The 18,224-nt window shown below is 50.1% G+C and overlaps 1 protein-coding gene across 7 annotated transcripts in view; it reads right to left on the reverse strand.

Annotated features, from left to right (window-relative positions):
* MYLK (myosin light chain kinase) overlaps positions 1 to 18,224 on the reverse strand; it is a 279,518-nt gene that overhangs the window by 14,002 nt on the left and 247,292 nt on the right. For all 7 annotated transcript variants that reach the window (XM_059888917.1, XM_059888922.1, XM_059888894.1 and 4 more), the window contains 4 exons: positions 16,699 to 16,902; positions 10,745 to 10,962; positions 9,033 to 9,156; positions 856 to 1,008 (listed from right to left, as the gene is read on the reverse strand). In XM_059888917.1, coding sequence (XP_059744900.1) covers positions 856 to 1,008; positions 9,033 to 9,156; positions 10,745 to 10,962; positions 16,699 to 16,902 — 699 coding nt within the window. The remainder of the gene's footprint in view (positions 1 to 855; positions 1,009 to 9,032; positions 9,157 to 10,744; positions 10,963 to 16,698; positions 16,903 to 18,224) is intronic.

Genomic DNA, 18,224 nt, shown 5'->3' on the forward strand with positions numbered 1-18,224 from the left:
TCCAGTAGCCAGTTGTCCCCACCTAACACTGCCACTGCTCCCTTCCCTGGGGCAGGACAGTCCTCCCTGCACACACAGAGCCCCACTCACCTTCCTGCTGTGAGGGAGCCACTTCCCTGCTCCACTGAATCCTGTCCAGCCACGTGCAAGACCCCTCCTCTGCTCTAGCCTCCTCTACTGTTCCAAGCTTCTCTCACTGAAATACTGACAAGCACTTTGGGCCTGAGGCTGTCTACATGCCTGAACGCTCCAGCCTCCTGATGTCTGCAGATGTTTTATACAGTCATCCACTGACCACCTTGGCAGCTCTGTGCAGCCCTGCGAGGTGGGGCTGGGGAACCGCACAGGCTGCACTGTTAGTGGGACAGAGACGGAGCTGGGATAGCAGTCTCATTGACCAGTGGTGGAAGGCACCTGGCTGTACTCGGGCAGGCAGTTCCTACATATTATAGCTACTAAATAAGCATCAAGCCAGAACAGCTGGGAGTATGATCAGGCCCCACAAATAGGATCTCTTCCCTGAAAGCCTAGAAGGTTTTAGCAGGATTGCTCTTGGCCACAGCTGTACATGGAAACTAAAAGGAGCTGTTATTCATACGCGAGCTGCCTCTTTCCCTCAACACTCAGTCAAAGGTTGCTTTTCAAGAGAGGTGTCTGTGCTTCTAAAGACAGGACAGTGTCCGGCCCCAGGGAGCAGGGGCCCAGGAAGACCCCTTTCTGGGCCCTCATGCACACCATGCCCATCCTCCTGTCCTGGGGTGCAAAAGAGCCCACCACAGAGAAAGGAAGTCACTGCCTCTGGACCCCAGTCCAGGGTGTGGGGAGCCCCAAAAGACTAAAAGCTCAACTCTTTACTTCATATCCTTCTTCAGCAAGTTGCTGATAAAATCCTTGGCGTCATCGGAGATCTCGTCGAAGGCCTCGTCGTCAAAGTCCCAGGTGGCTGAGGTAACGTTGGCTAAGGTTTCGTTGTCATTGTCACCCATGAAGGGGGACAGTCCACTGACCCTGGGGGATAAGAGAGGAGAGCAGTGAGTGGGGGAGGCCGGTAGAGAGGGTGGTCCCCCAGGGGAGCGCTCACTGAGGTCAGAGGTGAGGGCACCGCCAGCACCCCCGCCTCTCCTCCCACCCGGGAAAGAAGAGGGCATGCTCTCAGCCTCACTCTCTGTACTTCTGGGATGCCCCCCACCTGTTGACATCCCCTGCCTGTGAAGCTGAGGTGGAAGGAGTTTTCTTCACTTGACCATTTCCGCACAATACAGCAGGGCTTTCCTCCCTATCGTCTGTTCTCCCTGGATGCCCAGGCTAGAACGTGGCCCCACAGAACCTTCTCTAACATTCTGGAGGACGAGTCCCCTCCTCCCCGGGGCCCCTCCCCACACCCTGTAGTCACGTGACACAGCACTTGTCACCCTGCCCTGTCCCGCCTCTCACCTTTCACCCTCAGCACCAAGATCAGGGCCAGCCCACAAAGGGCTCAGCAAGGGTTTCTCCAGGGACAGTGAACCTCAAGCCTGCAGTGTGAGTCTGGGGATCCAGCTACACTTGAGTTCAAAGCTCCTGAGGCATTTAGGCCAAACCAGAAAGCTTCCCTCCAAGGGACCAAGGCCGGTTCGTTTGCCGGGTGACCTTGGACCCCGATTTCTGTGTGTCAGCTTCCTCCTCCATCAGATGGACAACCTGCTACTGAACTATGGAGTGGTCGCCACGCTGCCTCTCCCTGTTCTCTTTCTCCTGCGTCCTCATCATGACAGCAGATGTCTATCAAACACTGACTATGTGCCATGCACTGGGCAGAGAACTAAAGTAGATTCAGTCTTGACACCACTCTTTAACCCAGGTAACTCATCACTTCGTTTAACAGATAAGGAAACTGCCACACCGAGTGGAGTTAAATAACGTGCCCAAGGTCTTGCAGTCAGTGAGCCCCTTTCTTAACTGCTACTTTGTACAATCATTTCTGGAAAGATGAAGTCAGCCACGGCCTAGAGCACTGGCAGGAGGCCTGGTCTGCAATAAAAAGCTTGGTCTGTGACCATAGCTATTACACAGCTCCTCTGTACATACTTCACCCCCATTGCCTCATCAATCTGTGCTCCCGGGAATGATTCATTTACCAATAGCTCAAGCCAAATAGAATTTGGAAGGTGAACTATCTCAAAGTCAAATGGAACAGACTTCTGGCTTACTAGCCTCACCTCTGGACACCTCATCTCCACCCCAACTCTCCAGCCTTCCACCTTGATCCAGGGCTAGCCTCACAGGCCTTAGAAGAGCCCCACTCTTGGTTTAATGCTCTGCTGCCATAATTTTGAAATTATTAATAATGTTGCACAAGCCACCCTACTTTTTAATGCTGCACTGGACCCCACAAATTATGTATCTAGTCCTGTCTGTCCCTCGAGATGTATTGTGCCATCAACCTTCACAGTTAAGGCTTCACTAACATCCCTTGCCCCAAATCCATCATCATAAACAATAATGCAAACCCTTCGGGAGCTGTTTTGCCATTCAAGAGGCCTCAGCTTGTGAAATACACCCGTCCCTGAATATTAAGTTTTGTAAAACAAAACCCATTGCATTTCTGCAAGGAAATCTTGCCAAGGGAAGAAGAACCCTCCGGTGAAAATCTTCATTAAAAAAAATGGCTTTTCAGAGTGACTGATCTCACCCTAATCAACATATTTGTGCTTTTGAATAAGAAAGTTTTATAGATGGCATTAAAATGTCTTAAAGCAAGACAGTAATTTACATTTTGAGATGGCATGGAGACAATCACTCTTGATCACCTCACAGTGAGGCAAGGGTGGGAGTCTCAGCAGTTATGTAATACTCATTTCTCTTCTCTGGGCCTTTGAGTCCCTCCTTACACATCAAGGGCATTGGGCTAGAATTCCTAGGGGTTCCCAGCATTCCTGGCTCTCTGACCCTGGGGTGACTTTGACTAGTCCCATTAAGATAGAGCCTGACTCTTGCCCCTCAGCTACGTGCTTCCTTCTGTCTTCCTTCCTTCTGCATTTTCCATTTGAGACAAAGGGGAAAGTCCTGCAGTGTGCCAAGAGATTGCGGGAAAGCCAACAACCCCACTGTGGAATGCTGAAAGGCCCCCTTCTGTAAACCTCCTTTCCTAATTAGGAACTGCAATCCTGCAAAAATAGGGCTTAATCTCTGTGTGATGTTCACAGTCGGGGACAGCCTCCTGGTCTCTGGCCTCTGGCAGTCCTCTTTCCTGGCAGCCCCTCCATCTGAGATCCCCCTGAGCCTTGGCTGCCTCCTCAACTGCCCCAGCTTCCCCAGAACTCCCCCTGATAAAGAGAATGTGTCTCTAAAATAAAACTTGCACAATATGCAGAGCATGATGACGAAGAGAGCATTGGAATTTTAGTAATCCTGTTTCTTGGTGGTGGGATTTTGCAGAATTTTCAAACCTTCTTTCTTGGACTTTTTTTTTTTTAAGTGCTAGAATTTGCATAGGATCATATGTGGTTGGAGAAGGAAATGGCAATCCACTCCAGTACTCTTGCCTGGAAAATCCCATGGATGGAGGAGTGTGGTAGGCTACAGTCCATGGGGTCGCGAAGAGTCGGACATGACTGAGTGACTTCACTTCACTTCACTTCATATGTGGTTGGGTTGTTCAATCCAACCAACAAACATAATAACTTTATCATTAGAAGCTCACCTCTTTTCCTGGTCTTATTTAATTTTTAACTGAAGGAGATCAGAGTACACCACCCCAAAAGGTGGACTTTGGTACAAACATTGCATTGAGCTGAAGGCAATTAACTCTTTGTCCCACCTCTTTCTACCTAAAAGTAGGACACAAATGTCTCTTTGTTAAGGTGACATGAATTTCCATTTGGTCTGTTTGTCCATTTCTTCTCTTATCAGGAGGAGGAGAAAGACCCTCATCTGCATATCAGATCTTGCTAAACAGTCTCTATACATTTCCTCCTCACCTTGTCACAATTTAGCCCCTCCGGAAGCTCCAAACCCTTTTTCCTTTGTCCAGTCATTTCTATACAATTTATCACTCTTTGTTAAAGTAGTATATAAGCTCCAAATTTTAAATGCATCTTGAGTCACATTTCTTTATAAACACCATTATGAACATTTATTATATGTACATAATTAAATCTGTTTTCTTTTTGTTAATCTGCCTTTTGTCAGTTTGATTTCCAAGCCCCCAAGAACTGAATCTAAAAGGGTAAAGGAAAGTTTTTTCCTTCCTGACATAACCAATGAATTTGTTTGGTTTTCACAAAACTGTAATCAATGTGGGAAAGTTCTTGGATCCTCTATGTCTTCACTTGACATTGTCTTTCAAAAGTGTATACAGTCTTCATGTTCATTTTTAATGGCTAAATATTAGTCTTTGTGCTAATGAGTCAGCAAAGGATATGACTTCAGGGTGTTCTGATTTTTTAATTCTTAATCTCTTACTGCAGCCAAACTTCACCAGATGCAGAGACCCATTCTGCTCTCAGGACAGAACGTCAGGCAAAAATGCCTCTTAAACTACACTTTATCTATAATTTTTTTAAACAGCAGATGACCCTATTGTATGAACAGTCAGCAAAGGGGACCACATATCTGCCAGCAGAACTATTGAGTGCTTAGGAAGGGGTTAGTCTTTTCTCCCATTTTAGCCTTGGGATACTCATTCCTTGGTGCGCTGGGAAGATTTGAGAGAGCTGGGGGCACCCAGAGGAAGAGCTGGGCATTGTTTTGTGCAGTAGCCCACGAAACAGCAACCCAGGGTTTAGTCATGTTAACCACAGCCCCGGTCCCTGGGGAGCAAAACCTGCAGGTGTTTTCTGGACCTGGTGTGGCTATGGGGTGCCTGGAGGTCACAGGAGCTGGAGTCAGAGAGCATGTCTGGACTCAGGGACTAAGAGGGCAGAGGTAGCCCTGGGTGGAGCTCCTGGATCCCTGTGAAGAGCCCTGCATCCAAATCTGAGTCTGGGTAGGTACCCAATGCTTGGGCAGTGGGACTTCTCCCCATTCACAAGGATGTTGTCCCCAGAAGTCACACTCCAGATGGGATGGACCTGGCTCTCTGGACTATAGTGTGTGTGTGTGTGCTTAATTGCTCAGTCGTGTCCAACTCTTTTCGACCCCATGGACTGTAGCCCACCAGGCTCCTATGTCCATGGGATTTTCCCAGGCAAGAACAGAGGAGTGGGTTGCCATTTCCTTCTCCCGGAGATCTTCCCAACCCAGGGATCAAACTGGTGTCTCCTGTGTCTCCTGCATTGGCAGGTGGATTCTTTGCTGAGCCTTGGACCATGCTGCATGCTCGCAAATTAGCTGGGAATGGGAAGTCTGCTGCTGAGCACAGCAGGAAGATGCTAGGGAGGAGAAAGCAGATTGGAGGTGTGAGGGAGGGAAGGAGGAGAAGGAATTCTGGAGTAGGGATGAGAACAGGACACAGAGATGGGTCTCCACAGGCAGCAGAGGAACACCAAGTCCTCAGGAAACTGGGGAAAGGAGACAGGAGAGGAAAGGAGGCTTTGAATGTCTTTAAGGTTGAAGTATGGCCAAGAGAGCCCAGCCCTCTCTCCTCCTGCCAGAAACCACACGGGGACTGCTAACAGCAGAAGTCTCAGCAGATTCATGAAATCTCTTCTCTCCCTTCAGAATCAGGGGTGAGAGGGTGGGGGCCCCACAACCCCGCCAGCTGCATCTCTGCCCTGCCTGGGGACCCTGGGCTGGCCGTGGGGCTGGGTCTCCTGTGCTGTAACAGGATCTGCCCTGATCTCTCCAAAGGTGTGAGGAGGAATTCCTTCAGCAAAGTCAGAACAACCTACCGGGCGTGGCTGCTCACTTAGGAGGTGCTAGCCAAATATGTGCTGAGTGATACATCTCTTCTCACCCAGCCCCCAACTTTCCATCTCTCACTGGCCCCAGGAAGGAGATGGTGGGGTCCTCTGGAACTAACAAGGAAGGTAACCCTGATAAGGACTGCCAGACAGACAAACAAGCTCCATACAGAGGGATGGAGGTACAAGAGGGCCGCCTGAGAACCTTGCCTGGGCGGGGCGAGGTGGGGGGGTTCCAGCAGCAGCTGCAGAATGCCACGTAGCAGGGCTGAGAGGAAGTCACCTGGCTGGCTGCTCCACCTTCTGTTCTCACACCACATCCCCACGAAGAGCCCTAGTTCAGGAGGGAGACTCCCAGACCTCAATCCCCACTGTGGAAGCCAGTGGAAAAGTCCCAGGGGGAAGAGAAGCCGGCTGGGGCAGGAGGCAGGAGCCAGGATATGGGGAGGTTGTGTAGGGCTGGCCTGTGTCATCTCCCCTACTGCCTGCTTGCCTCCCTTCGACACGCACCTCTCCACCCTCCTTTCACCCCATCCAGATCCCTTTAGGCTGGTGCCCTGTTCATCACAATTATTTTCTCCCCATTTCAAAAAAATCCTTCCCCATTTCTAAGTCTCAGCTTTAAAAGTAATCTAGCAAACCATGTCACGTGATATCCAAATTATTTCTTCAAAGAATTTTCATTTTAAAATAAAGTGCTCTTGTGACCCAGTAATTCTAGATCTAGATCCAACAGAAACGCATGAAGGCATTTACTAAAGCACACGCACCAGGATACTCACGATACCCTGAACTGGAATCTAGTCAAGAGCCCATCAGCATAGAATGGATGAGGAAACTGGAGGAGGTTCAGAGAGCGGCACACTACACAGCCTTGGGAAGGACCAGTTAAAGCCTCACAGCAGGATACGAATGGGGCTCGCAAACAAGGTGGGGCAGAAGAAGCCAGATACGCCTTTCTGTGTGATTCCATTTATGCAGAGTTCAAGAACAGGCGATCGTGGTGTACGATGTTAGAATGGGGATCAGGCTACCCCTGATAGGGTGACTGGAGCCAGGCTACTGGGAGGGCTGCAAGTGGGCAGTTGCTGGGTCTGGGTATAGCTGTGTTCACTCAGCACATTCACTGAGCATCTAGTCACTGCTCTGGCCCTGACCTGCATGAAGACCAGTCTTCCTAGTTTGCCCAGGATGGTCCTCACTTCAGCACTGAAAGCCCTGTGTCCTGGGAGACCTGGCAGTGATGATAAACTGGGACAGCCGGCCACCCTCTAGGACTATGGAAGTGGGTGGCCCTGTGGGCTTCCGTGGGCCCCGTGAACCGAATATCAAATGATGATCAACTCCCTGCCCCGCCCCACTCCCAGGTTTGTCCTGAGGACCAAACTGATGATCCGGATCCTATACCAGTGGGAAAACTGATGGAGACAGCAAGATGAGTCTCCTCGATGGCTGCAGGGGGACCCAGGGACTGAGCCAGGCCACACGTAGCTGACAAAAGGCTTTCTCAAGAGTCAGGTGTCTCTCCCAGGGAAAGACCCAGTGAGAGCACCATCCAGCCTGGTGCAGCCCTGGCTGCCTGGCTCTCTCTATTTACCAAGGGGCCAGAACCAGAGTCTGGTGTAGTTTTCTTTGCTCCTCAGCTCTCTTTCTCCTGGAGAGGCACTCCTGGCCACAGTTTCTCCTCTGCTGCCCTAGGGGGAGGCTGTGCTGTGGGGGTGACCCCGAGCAAAGAAGAACATGACTCTCTGGGGTCCAGAACCCGTGACACAGGTTCAATGGAGTGAAGCCGTCCTAACACGCCACCGGGAGAGTCAGACTCCTGAGCACATGTAAACGCCTCACTGCACCAAAAAATCACTCCACTTCTGCTAAAGCATTGGTAACTGTGGTTCCTAAACCTGGCTGTGCAACAGAATCACCTAAAGCCATTTCTTACAATGGGGTCCAAAGACCCGGGGGATCTAAGAAAGTACCTGTAGAGGTCTCCTTCAGGTTTTCTATGAGAATGTTTAATTTGTCCTTTTGCTTTAATGACAGCAGTTTTTTTTTTTTTTTTTTTTCAAAATGACTACATGCACAGCTGCAGTTTCAGGGAAACCAGCCCATAACTGTGCATTGCCACAAAGCTCAGGTTTCCATTGAGGTTAATGCCTGCTTGCAGCCTGGGACTTCAGAGACTGAATCAGCCAGATTCCAGCAAGAGGGTGTGCTCTACGGTCTGTTGCTCAAAGTGTAGAGCTCAGACCAGAACCATCAGATACCTGTAGCCTGTCAGAAATGTGGGTTCTCGGGTCCCCGGAACTTCTGAATCGGAACCTGTGATCTAAGGAGAGGCCCAGGGGATTCACGCAGATTACCGTCTGTGCAGACCTGGTCTGAATCCCTGGCCTCCTTGTTTTTCTGCAGCATTTGTAAATGAATGACTCCCTATTTTCCACCTAATTTCCCACTTCTAATTACTATACAGTAGCTTTCCATTGTCTGTTGGCCCCACTAAAGGCTCTGTCATCAAATCAGTCCATATACTGAACTCAGAGATGAGGCTGGCAGTGATGTCCTGCTGCCATGAGGATGGGGTGCAGTCCCCTGAGGATGACACCCACAGGAGATGTGTACCTAGGCTCCCTCTCTGCTTCTCTACAGACCCACAAACACATGCGAAGGTAAATTACACAGCACCAGCCAAATCCCATGGATGGAGGAGCCTGGTAGGCTGCAGTCCATGGGGTCGCTAGGAGTCGGGACACGACTGAGTGACTTCACTTTCACTTTTCACTTTCATGCATTGGAGAAGGAAAAGGCAACCCACTCCAGTGTTCTTGCCTGGAGAATCCCAGGGACGGGAGAGCCTGCTGCGCTGCCATCTCTGGGGTCGAACAGAATCGGACATGACTGAAGCGACATAGCAGCAGCAGCAGCAGCAGCAGCCATATTCCTGCCCTCCTGACCAAAGGCCCCAGGCTGGCCAGCCTTAGGGATGAGGATGGACCCAGAATGGGAACCATGTGCATGGAGCTAGACCCTCCCACAGAAGTGTGACACAGGCTGTGGACGTCACCAGGAGCACAGGAGCGAGGCAGGGCGGTGAGGAGGGGCTTGGGAGCCTGTGGCCCTCTTGACTCTGGGTGGGCTGCCCGTCAGGCCCTGCCCTGGTTCCTCCAACATCAGGGCAGCCTGGGGCCCTCCCTCGTGCGGCCCAGGACTCACAGGATGTAGCAGATGACCCCGATGCTCCACATGTCCGTGGCATAGCCAATGGGCTCATAGTTGATCACTTCGGGTGCGACGAACTCCGGGGTGCCAAAGAGGACCTTCAGAGACCCCGCATTCTCTGCAACCAGGATGGAGAGCGATCAATCACTGGAACATCCCTAAGCCAACCCGAGGTGAGTTAATGCCAGGAGGGACACAAGTCAGGCCGGCCTTCAGCAGCTCTCCCCTTGTAAAATGGCACAGAGACAATGGTCTCCTCACAGAAAAAGTGCACAGACACACCAGTAAAACGGACAAACTGCACGCGCAGCTCAGATGTCTAGGGTGAGGTTGGGGAAGTGGGGAGAGACTGTGACAGCCCTGCCCCGGATGGAATGGCCTTCTGTGCGTCTGTCTCTCCCACGAGCTTCCCGATGCAGGGGTTGTGACTTGTGCTTGACAATAACCTCCACTGTGCACTCTGTCGTGAGTGCTCCGCTGCCTGCTTTATGAGGACTTTCCTATTTAATACTCTTGCCTAAGAAGGAGCATGACCCCCATTTCCTAAGGAGGAAAGGGAGGCCCAGGGACTGATTCGCCCACCCAGTTAATGGTGGTCAGGACCTAACCCAGTAGTCTGACTCCTGAACCTCGCGCCCCTTCTCTCCTCCCAGGAGCTGCCGGGAGGTTAGTCAGGAAAAGCCATAACCCCTAGGTGGTGCCTCTGAGCCCTAAAGGACCATCACCCACCAAAATGATTCCAGGGCTGGGTACTAAGTCCCCGTCTGCCTTCCCCTGTCATGCCCTGCCTCCTGCAAGTGCAGGAACAGCAGAGATGCTTCAGAGGACCCTGGCCTAGACCCAGGGCCTGATTCCACTGCAGCTCGTGGTGGGACTTGCTGGGCAAAGTTACATGGACCTCAGCTTCCTGGTCTATTACTGAGGCTCACAAATCTGCCCTGCCTACCTCACAGGGTTGCTGTGAGAATCAAATGAAGGAAAGGATGTGAAAGTGCTCTGGAGACTGGACAGCAGGATGCACCGTCACCAGAATGTTCTGCTGATGAAGGCGCCAGAATGAAAATAATCATCATAATATAAACCAATAGCTGACCCTATAAGTACTCGGGCATCCCTGATAGCTCAGTTGGTAAAGAATCCTCCTGCAATGCAAGAGATCCCCATTTGATTCCTGGGTGGGGAAGATCCACTGGAGAAGGGATAGGCTACCCACTCCAGTATTCTTGGGCTTCCCTTGTGGCTCAGCTGGTAAAGAATCTGCCTGCAATGCAGGAGACCTGGGTTTGATCCCTGGGTTGGGAAGATCTGCTGGAGAAGGGAAAGGCTCCTACCCACTCCAGTATTCTTGCCTGGAGAATTGTATAGTCTGTACAATTGTACGGACTGTATAGTCCACAGGGTCACAAAAAGTCCGACACGACTTTCACTATACAGTGCTTACTATGCCCGAGGCACTGCTCTTATCATTCTAATGTATTAGCTCATTTGATTCCCTTAACAATTCTATGAGGTGGGTACCATTATTACCCCATTTTACAGATAATCTGAGATGTAAGTTCCCACAGCTAGCAAGTGGGAGGGGCACTCTCCACGGTCTCTGATCTCAGCTCCAATCTGGGGCATCCCCCTTAGCACCCACGGAATGGAGCACAAACAGCCACTGCCATGACGCGTTGGTGACAACAGGGGAGGCAGCTCAGCCTTACCCAACCTCCTGGCCAGACCGAAGTCGATGAGCTTGATCCTGGTGCCTGTCTTGTTGACACACATGATGTTCTCGGGCTTGAGGTCCAGGTGGACGATGCCCTGCTTGTGGATGTACTCCACCCCCTCTGAGATCTGCTTCATGTACTTGATGCACTCCCGCTCCGTCAGCTCAAAGTCCTCATCAATGATGCGCTCGAACAGCTCACCCCCGGACACGCTGTGGGGACAGAGCGGGCACTCAGACCATAGGAGCGGGGAAACTGGCCTAGGGCAGGCTAGGGGAGAGGTCAAGGGCAGGAATGCCCAGGGGTTGGGGGTGCTGGGCATGTTCTGCAGCTTTCTGAGTTCTAGGCCACTGCCTCATTATGTGGGTCTCAGTCTTCCATTGTGTTAGAAGGACACAGGCCTCCTGGTTTCCTGCTTGGGGGACCCTGCCTGTGCTTGCTAAGCCTTGGGGGGATTCAGGGAAACATCTATGCTGGACAATTTCAGAGATGGTCATGAGCTGAGAGATCCACAACGCTCTCCTGAGCAGAAAGGGTAACTGCCAGGTAGCCTGTTTCCCCCAGATAACTGTAGATGTGAGGGACCATCCTGTTCTCCAGCCATGTCTTTCAGCCGTAAAGAACTGAAGCTTAAAATACTCACTGTCTCTATAAGCAGTGGCTTCACAAAGCCAGAAACAGAAAAATATCTCCAATAATAAGGAGCTTCAGCACATTTTCTAAAATTAATTGGCTGTAACTCATATTAATACTTGCAGTTGTGACCAATTTGCTTCCTCTGGCTAGGCCTATAGCATCAGTTTACTCCTCCATCCATAACTAACTTGTCTCATTGGCTCCCTGGCTCAGGCTGGAGTGTAGTACATCCTTCCTGCCTAGATAGACTTTGGATCCTGGCCATGGTGCTTCTGGGGCCTGCAGCGGGCACCTTTTGCTAAGGATTGGCCCGGAGGCTACAGCCAGCCAACATGTTTCCCTTCAGTGCAAATGCATGGGGCCTCTCTCCCAGCCCTCCAACCCACCTTCCTTGCTCAGAAAGTTTAAAGCTCTCCTTGGTAACTTATGTAGCATCCAGACACTAGTACGCTCTTTTCCACAATGGCCTATAGATCCATCAGCTGAACAAGGCTGAGTGGGCTTCTTTCTAGGCCTGTCCTCTTCCAAGGGCCTTCCCTCTTCTAAGGGAAGTCATCATAAAGAAGAGCAAGAGCCGAGCTTGAACCCTGACTTTGTGTGATAGTTGGCACGTTACTTAACCCTTTTGAGCCCCAGTTTCCTCACCTGTCCCTACACCATAATAGTTAGGAGTGAAGGGAACTTCGGTAAAACATGCCTGACATACAGTGGGTGCTCAGAACATGTTAATTATCATTTGACAACCTTAAAGGGGTCAAATTGATCTTGTTTACTGGCCCTTGAGGGAGAGACAGACAAAGATGCACAATGGGGCCCATGGGACCACTGAAGCCTTTGCAGGCTTCCATCACCACAGGACAGACTTTCACTTCTGAACTGGTAAAGGTCGGTTTGTTCCAGTGGCCACTGGGGGGCGCTAGAACCAACACTTTAGAACCAACTGAAAAGGAGGTCCCTGCGCAGCCAGGAGGTGGCGCCTCTGTCCTCAAGCCCTTCATTTCTATTGCTCTCCACCCAGGCTCTAAATCAAACTCTAATTTCCCTTCATAAGTTCCTAGGTTTCGGGCTGTTCTTAACATCTCTGAGCCCGTTTCTATCTGCAAGGTGTTGGTAAAAATAGTGCCACCTCACAGGGTTTCTGTGAAGACTGAGTGAATTAATTCAGGTAAAGTGTTTAGAAAAGTGTCTGGCATATAGTAAGTGCTCAGTAATATTAATTATTATTTTAAAACAACCAGTTGCAGAGGAGGCTATAGTTGAAATACAGACTCCCAAGCTTCTCTCCTGTAGATTCTGATTTAGAAAATCTTGTCAGGGTCTGTGATCCGTATTTTCAGTGAGTACCCCAGGTCATTCTTACCATCAGATAAGTTTGAGAAATACTGGTGTACTCAATTACCACCCCTGGGAGGCCAGCTGAAATTCACGTCCCCTGATAAACCACTCTCGATTTCATCATATGATCATTCCTTCTGTGGGTTCCCATAGTCTCATCTCTGAACTTTTTGCATCAAGTCTGCTTTGTTTTAATGTTGTTTGTGAAAATGTCTGGAAAAAGTCTGGTTCATCTCTAGACCCCTGTTTATACCTGGCAATATCTGGCACAGACAAGGTATCCCAAAATGTTTGGTTTTAAATATTCTGAAAAAGCAAGCAACCTTTTTTTTTTTGTATTTTTTGTAGCGTCCTTGGGAATGTCTGTGGCAATGAGTGGTAGAAATCTGAGCCATGGAGATGGTTACTGCTGCACTTCTAGAGGTAGTCTATTCAACAAAGGTGCATACAGATTCACACCAATTCAAATCTATTTAATGTATTTTGAAAACTGTTCCTGTGGTTCATTTTCAAGGATGGTAGGGCTTACACAAATAGGATTATTGCTTCTGTATAGGTTTATCTTCCAAATGCTCAAGACTGTGGATGGAAAGAAGCTACCATCCACAGAAATGGGATAAAGCCACAGGCCAAGATTGGGCCAAGGAAATGTATACTTAATAGATAAATAGTGAGAGCGAGAGTGAATGAACTAATGAATACCCACCTTATCCCAAGGGACTGTATTTATCCCCCAACTGTAGATAATGGCCAGCCCTCGTTGGCAGCCAGAAGGATGCTACTCTATGGGGCTCCACACCCTGCCCCTGCCCTTGTGTCATGGCAGCCAGCTGCTTCTCCTTTGATCAGTTTTGCCAATGGTAGCGCAAAGGTGAGACAGGCAATGGATGACTCAGCCTAAGCTGCATCTGCTTGGGTGCTCAGGGTCCTACCACCACTTGGAATGTCCCACAAGGACCATCCCTGACCCCCTGAAGAGGAGTCTGAAGGAACCCTTGTAACAGAGAAACACTGCTACAATGGTGGGGGCTTGTCCTGTAATCAAAGGTTAGAAAGGCCGAAGATACTTTAACTCTGCTTTCTCAGTGTATATGAGGCAACTGATCTGAAAGCTGGGACCTTGGAATACAGTTTCATTTTTCTGTATCACCAGGGATTGTCCTTCTCTTAATCTGTTTATCCATCAAACAAGGAGAAGAACAAATTGTACTGCTGAAAGCCAACCTTTTTCCTGTCAATGCCAGGTCTATTTAAGTTGGAAGGGAAGGACAGACGGAGTATCAATCTACTCCTTCAACTTTAGTCGAGCTCCTATCAAGGGGCAAGCTCCTTACTGCAAGTGCAGGAGAATCATCTGGTGTCTGTGCATGGAAGACTCACTCCTGTCCATGGGGGAGGCGTGGGGCAGAGGGATGAAAGCCAGACCAGATGAAGCCTTCTTACGTTTTCTCCCAACATTTTCCATCCAGCTTGCCAAGTCCCAATTCCAAGCTAAGTATGGTATTCTGCCCACTGGTGCTGCTGCCCGGCCTCACCCAGGCTGGGCTGCCTCCTACCCACTCCTGCACCTTCTCATGAACTTGCTCAAGGTTTGATTTCTAAAGATGAGACATTTCTTCACATGTCCCCACATGCCCACACTTCCTGGACCAAGCAACCTGCTGTACAATAAATGTGAACAGCAGCAGCCCACAGGGCTGCTGTGGGGGCATGACGACTGAGGCCATGCACTCGGGCTGAATCTTCCCTAGAAGTGTGGAGCGAAGTTTGAATTGGGGGTTGAAAACTGATTCCAACCGACGAATGAGGATTTTCTTTGAATCTGTGTGAAAGTTACACAGAACTGCAGAATTTAAAAAGGGAGTCTCATCAAATACTGCTCTTCAGTGGAAGGATTTCATAATTACAGAATCATGGCTCAACAGTCATAGAAGCTGCCCCCGGGCTTCCTGAAAAGTAGGATTTCCACACATTCGGTTGTGTGTTAAAATGCTCACAAAATAATTTTAAGTGGAGAAAAGACTGGGATATAGAAAAAGTCAATGCATCATACTCCTAAGAATAACTCTCAGTTATAAAGCCTCTGCCTGACACATGTTATTCTATCTAAGCCCCACTTTATTCATGGGGTGGTTTACAGCCTCCTTTTACAGATAATAAAACTAACAACTGGCACACTTGGGTAACTTTTTCAAGGTCATGCAACAAGAGGCGGAGCAGGGATTGGAGTGAGGTTGCTCAGACTCAAGTCTGTCTCTTCACCGTGACTACCCTCCCCGAGGAGCACAGACCGAAAGGAAACACACCAAAAGGCTCAAGAAGTGCAGGGAGTCACCCCTCAAACTGGGGCTGCCTCGCTGGCCTCGGCTTTCCTAGGAAAGGACACTGAGATGTTAACAGGGTCCTCTCCAAAGGACTGAGATCCCTGAGTCTGGGCATGAGCAATTCAAGGATGCTGGAGGCAATTTCAGAATATTGCCAAAGCTTTCAAATGCACATCTCCTTTGTTCCAGCACTCCCACACTTCGTGGGATTTATCCTACGGATGTAAAGCAGGCATGAGGGTAAAGATGTATGTACAAGGTTACAAACACTGCCTTTTTGTAAAGCAGAAGCCTGGAAAACATCCAAGCCCCTATCAAAAGAAGACAAATAAACTGTGGTCTATGTACATGATGAGATCTCAGGGAGAAGGCAGAATGAGGAACCACTGGCTGCTGGTATGGGCCTCTCCAAGGCACACTGTTGAATGCAAAGAAACCAAGTATAGAATATTGAGTGCAGTTTCTCTTTGGGTTAAGGGGTGAGAAATATGAAAATATATGTGAATTATATCTATAAGTGGGCTTCCCTTGTAGCTCAGTTGGTAAAGAATCCATCTACAATGCAGGAGACCCGGGTTCGATTCCTGGGTTGGGAAGATCCCCTGGAGAAGGAAATGGCAACCCACTCCAGTATTCTTGCCTGGACAATCTCATGGACTGTAGTCTGCCAGGCTCCCCTGTCCATGGAATCGCAAGAGTCGGACACGACTTAGTGACTAAACCATCACCACCAAACCAGCACCACCATATCTATAAATAATAAATGATTGCATTTCAATAAAGAAACTTTGGAAGGACACAGAACTAACAAAATTCATTACCAGGGTGATGAGGGGTAGATGGGGGACAGGTGTGGGAATGAGACTTTCATTGTATATTTTCTTATATTTTTTGATATGATTGTATCATATACTTTTAAAATTCAGATTATAAAAAGGAGAGGAAATGCTTAAAAAATACACACTGTGGAGGAGGCCTGGCTTACCGACTCTAGTATGCGCATTTGTGTGTGTGTTTGTGTGTATGTGTCTGTCATGCGTATGTGTGTGTGTGTTTGTGCACACGCAGACCAGCAGCTCAGAGGGAAGAAAGAGAAGGTTGGGACTTGAAGAAACAACAGAATCCAGGGAAGCCTTGGCTGAATGTCATCTGATCATCTCCCTGCCTCTGTACAAGCCAGCTCAGAAAGCACTGCTCTTGGGTGAGTGAGAGGTGAAGAGAGAGCAAACCAGCGTGGGCCAGGGGCACGCGGGACAGAGCAGAGGGCAGGGGCAAGGCGGGGCCCCCTTCTCCCTCACAGGCTCTATCCCCCACTTCTGCTCTAAAGCCACCTTAGGTCAGAATGCCCCGAATGAAACCAAGGAGGCACAGGGAGGTGAGGGGCAAAGGGGTCCTCAAGGACCCAACAGTGTGTTCTGGAGCCGAGCAGAGGGCAGGGGAGGGCAGTGGGCCGGGAGCAGCACCGTGCACAGTGGGCTGTTCTGAGTGGTCAGCACCTGGCCAGACGGGCTGCAGAGTGTCGTGCACGTCCCAGTGCTGCCTGGAGTGCTCTCCATCTTGGGGGGCGGGGGTAGGGTGGGGGGGCAGTAGGGGAGGAACAGGAGGGCCTCCCGGACCCACTGCACCAGGGCCACCCCTCGCCGGGCCACTCACATCTCCAGGACCATGACGATGTTGGCCTTCTCTTCGAAGGCGTCCACACACTGGACCAGCTTGGGGTGGTGCAGGCAGTTCATGATGCTGATCTCCTGCCGGATGTTCTCTTTCTCCTTGGCCGAATACGCCTTGAAGAATTTCCCTGCCCAGATTTTTCCAGTTTTCTTTTCTACAAGTCGAAAGACCTGTCCAAATTTCCCACTGTGAATGAAAGAAGAGAGAAATTTAGCCCAGCTGTCCACCAAATGGGGATGGTCAAGCAGCGGCCTGGTGGACACATGTGGCCCCTGCCCCTCTTTTTATAAATAAAGTTTTCCTGGAACACAGCCACGCCCATTTGTGCCCACATTGTCTGTGGCTGCCTTTGGGTTTCAGGAGCAGAACAGGAGCTGCAGTGCCGAATTGGCCCACAAACCCTAAAATATTCATTATCTGGCCCTTTACAGAAAAAGCTGGCCAGTCCCTGCTCTAGATCAATGGAGCACATTGCTAAGGCTAACAAATCTGCTCTCCGTCACTGGTCAATGTCAGCCCGTGTCTGGCCCCACATTCTTACCCAAACTCTGTCTAGTCCTGCTGTTCTATTAGTAAATACTTTCTTTTTTTGGCTGCACCATGGTATGTGGGATCTTAGCTCTCCATCCAGGGATTGAACCCATGCCTCTTGCAGTGGAAGCGCAGACTCTTAACCACTGGACTGCCAGGGAAGTCCTTGCTATTCTTTTAGGACCGTCATTTCCTTGGGCTGAGGCCTCAGTCTTGGCAACAGACTTTTTTTCCTTTCCCCCCAGAGGGATCCATGACATCAGGCTGAGGAAGTCCTCCCCAAATACAGAGAATTTCTGGGCAACTGCCTTCCCTCCACACACTTTTCAGCACCAGGGTCGTGGAGACAGCCTAGCAAGGCCCTGCTTCCCTGTGCGGTGATGGGTGGTGACTCTTCTGACCTCACTCCTGCCACAGCACAGGGTCTTTGTTTGGGACTCTTATGAGGTTGATGGCACTCCTTTACTTGCCAGAAACCCTCCGGAAATAAAAGCTGAGCCCCATTGTTTTTTCTTCCACCTTCCATCCTCCTCCAAGGACAGATGGTCAGAGGGAGGCAGGAGGCCCTGGATGCTGCTGCTGCTGGCGGGGACAGCCTGGCTGTGCCCAGGCCTCAGTGCTGGGGTCTGAGTCCATTGGTGTCTCCACAACCCAGGGAAGAGCCTGGGCAAAGACTCTGGACCAAGCTCGCAGTGTGAGGGGTGATGATGGGAACTGTGTATCCAGCAGGCATATTCTGCTGCAGCACTAAAGCTAGACCGGTTGAATGGGAGCACAGATCCAAGGGAAGGGATCTTAAAGACAGGCCAAGCCAGCCCAGCTGCCCTGTTATGTCCTGGGGGAGGGAAGGGGGCGGGGGCGCAGAGAAGGAAGGACCTGCTCAAGCTTGCGGAGTTGAGCCCCGGGCATAGCAGCTCCTAAGAGAGCCCTGGACTGGTGATGCTTTTGTGGGTACTCGCAGGTCAAGTCTTCCCGGA

This window comes from Bos taurus, chromosome 1 (genome assembly GCF_002263795.3).
Source record: "Bos taurus isolate L1 Dominette 01449 registration number 42190680 breed Hereford chromosome 1, ARS-UCD2.0, whole genome shotgun sequence".
Taxonomy (NCBI): Eukaryota; Metazoa; Chordata; class Mammalia; order Artiodactyla; family Bovidae; genus Bos; species Bos taurus.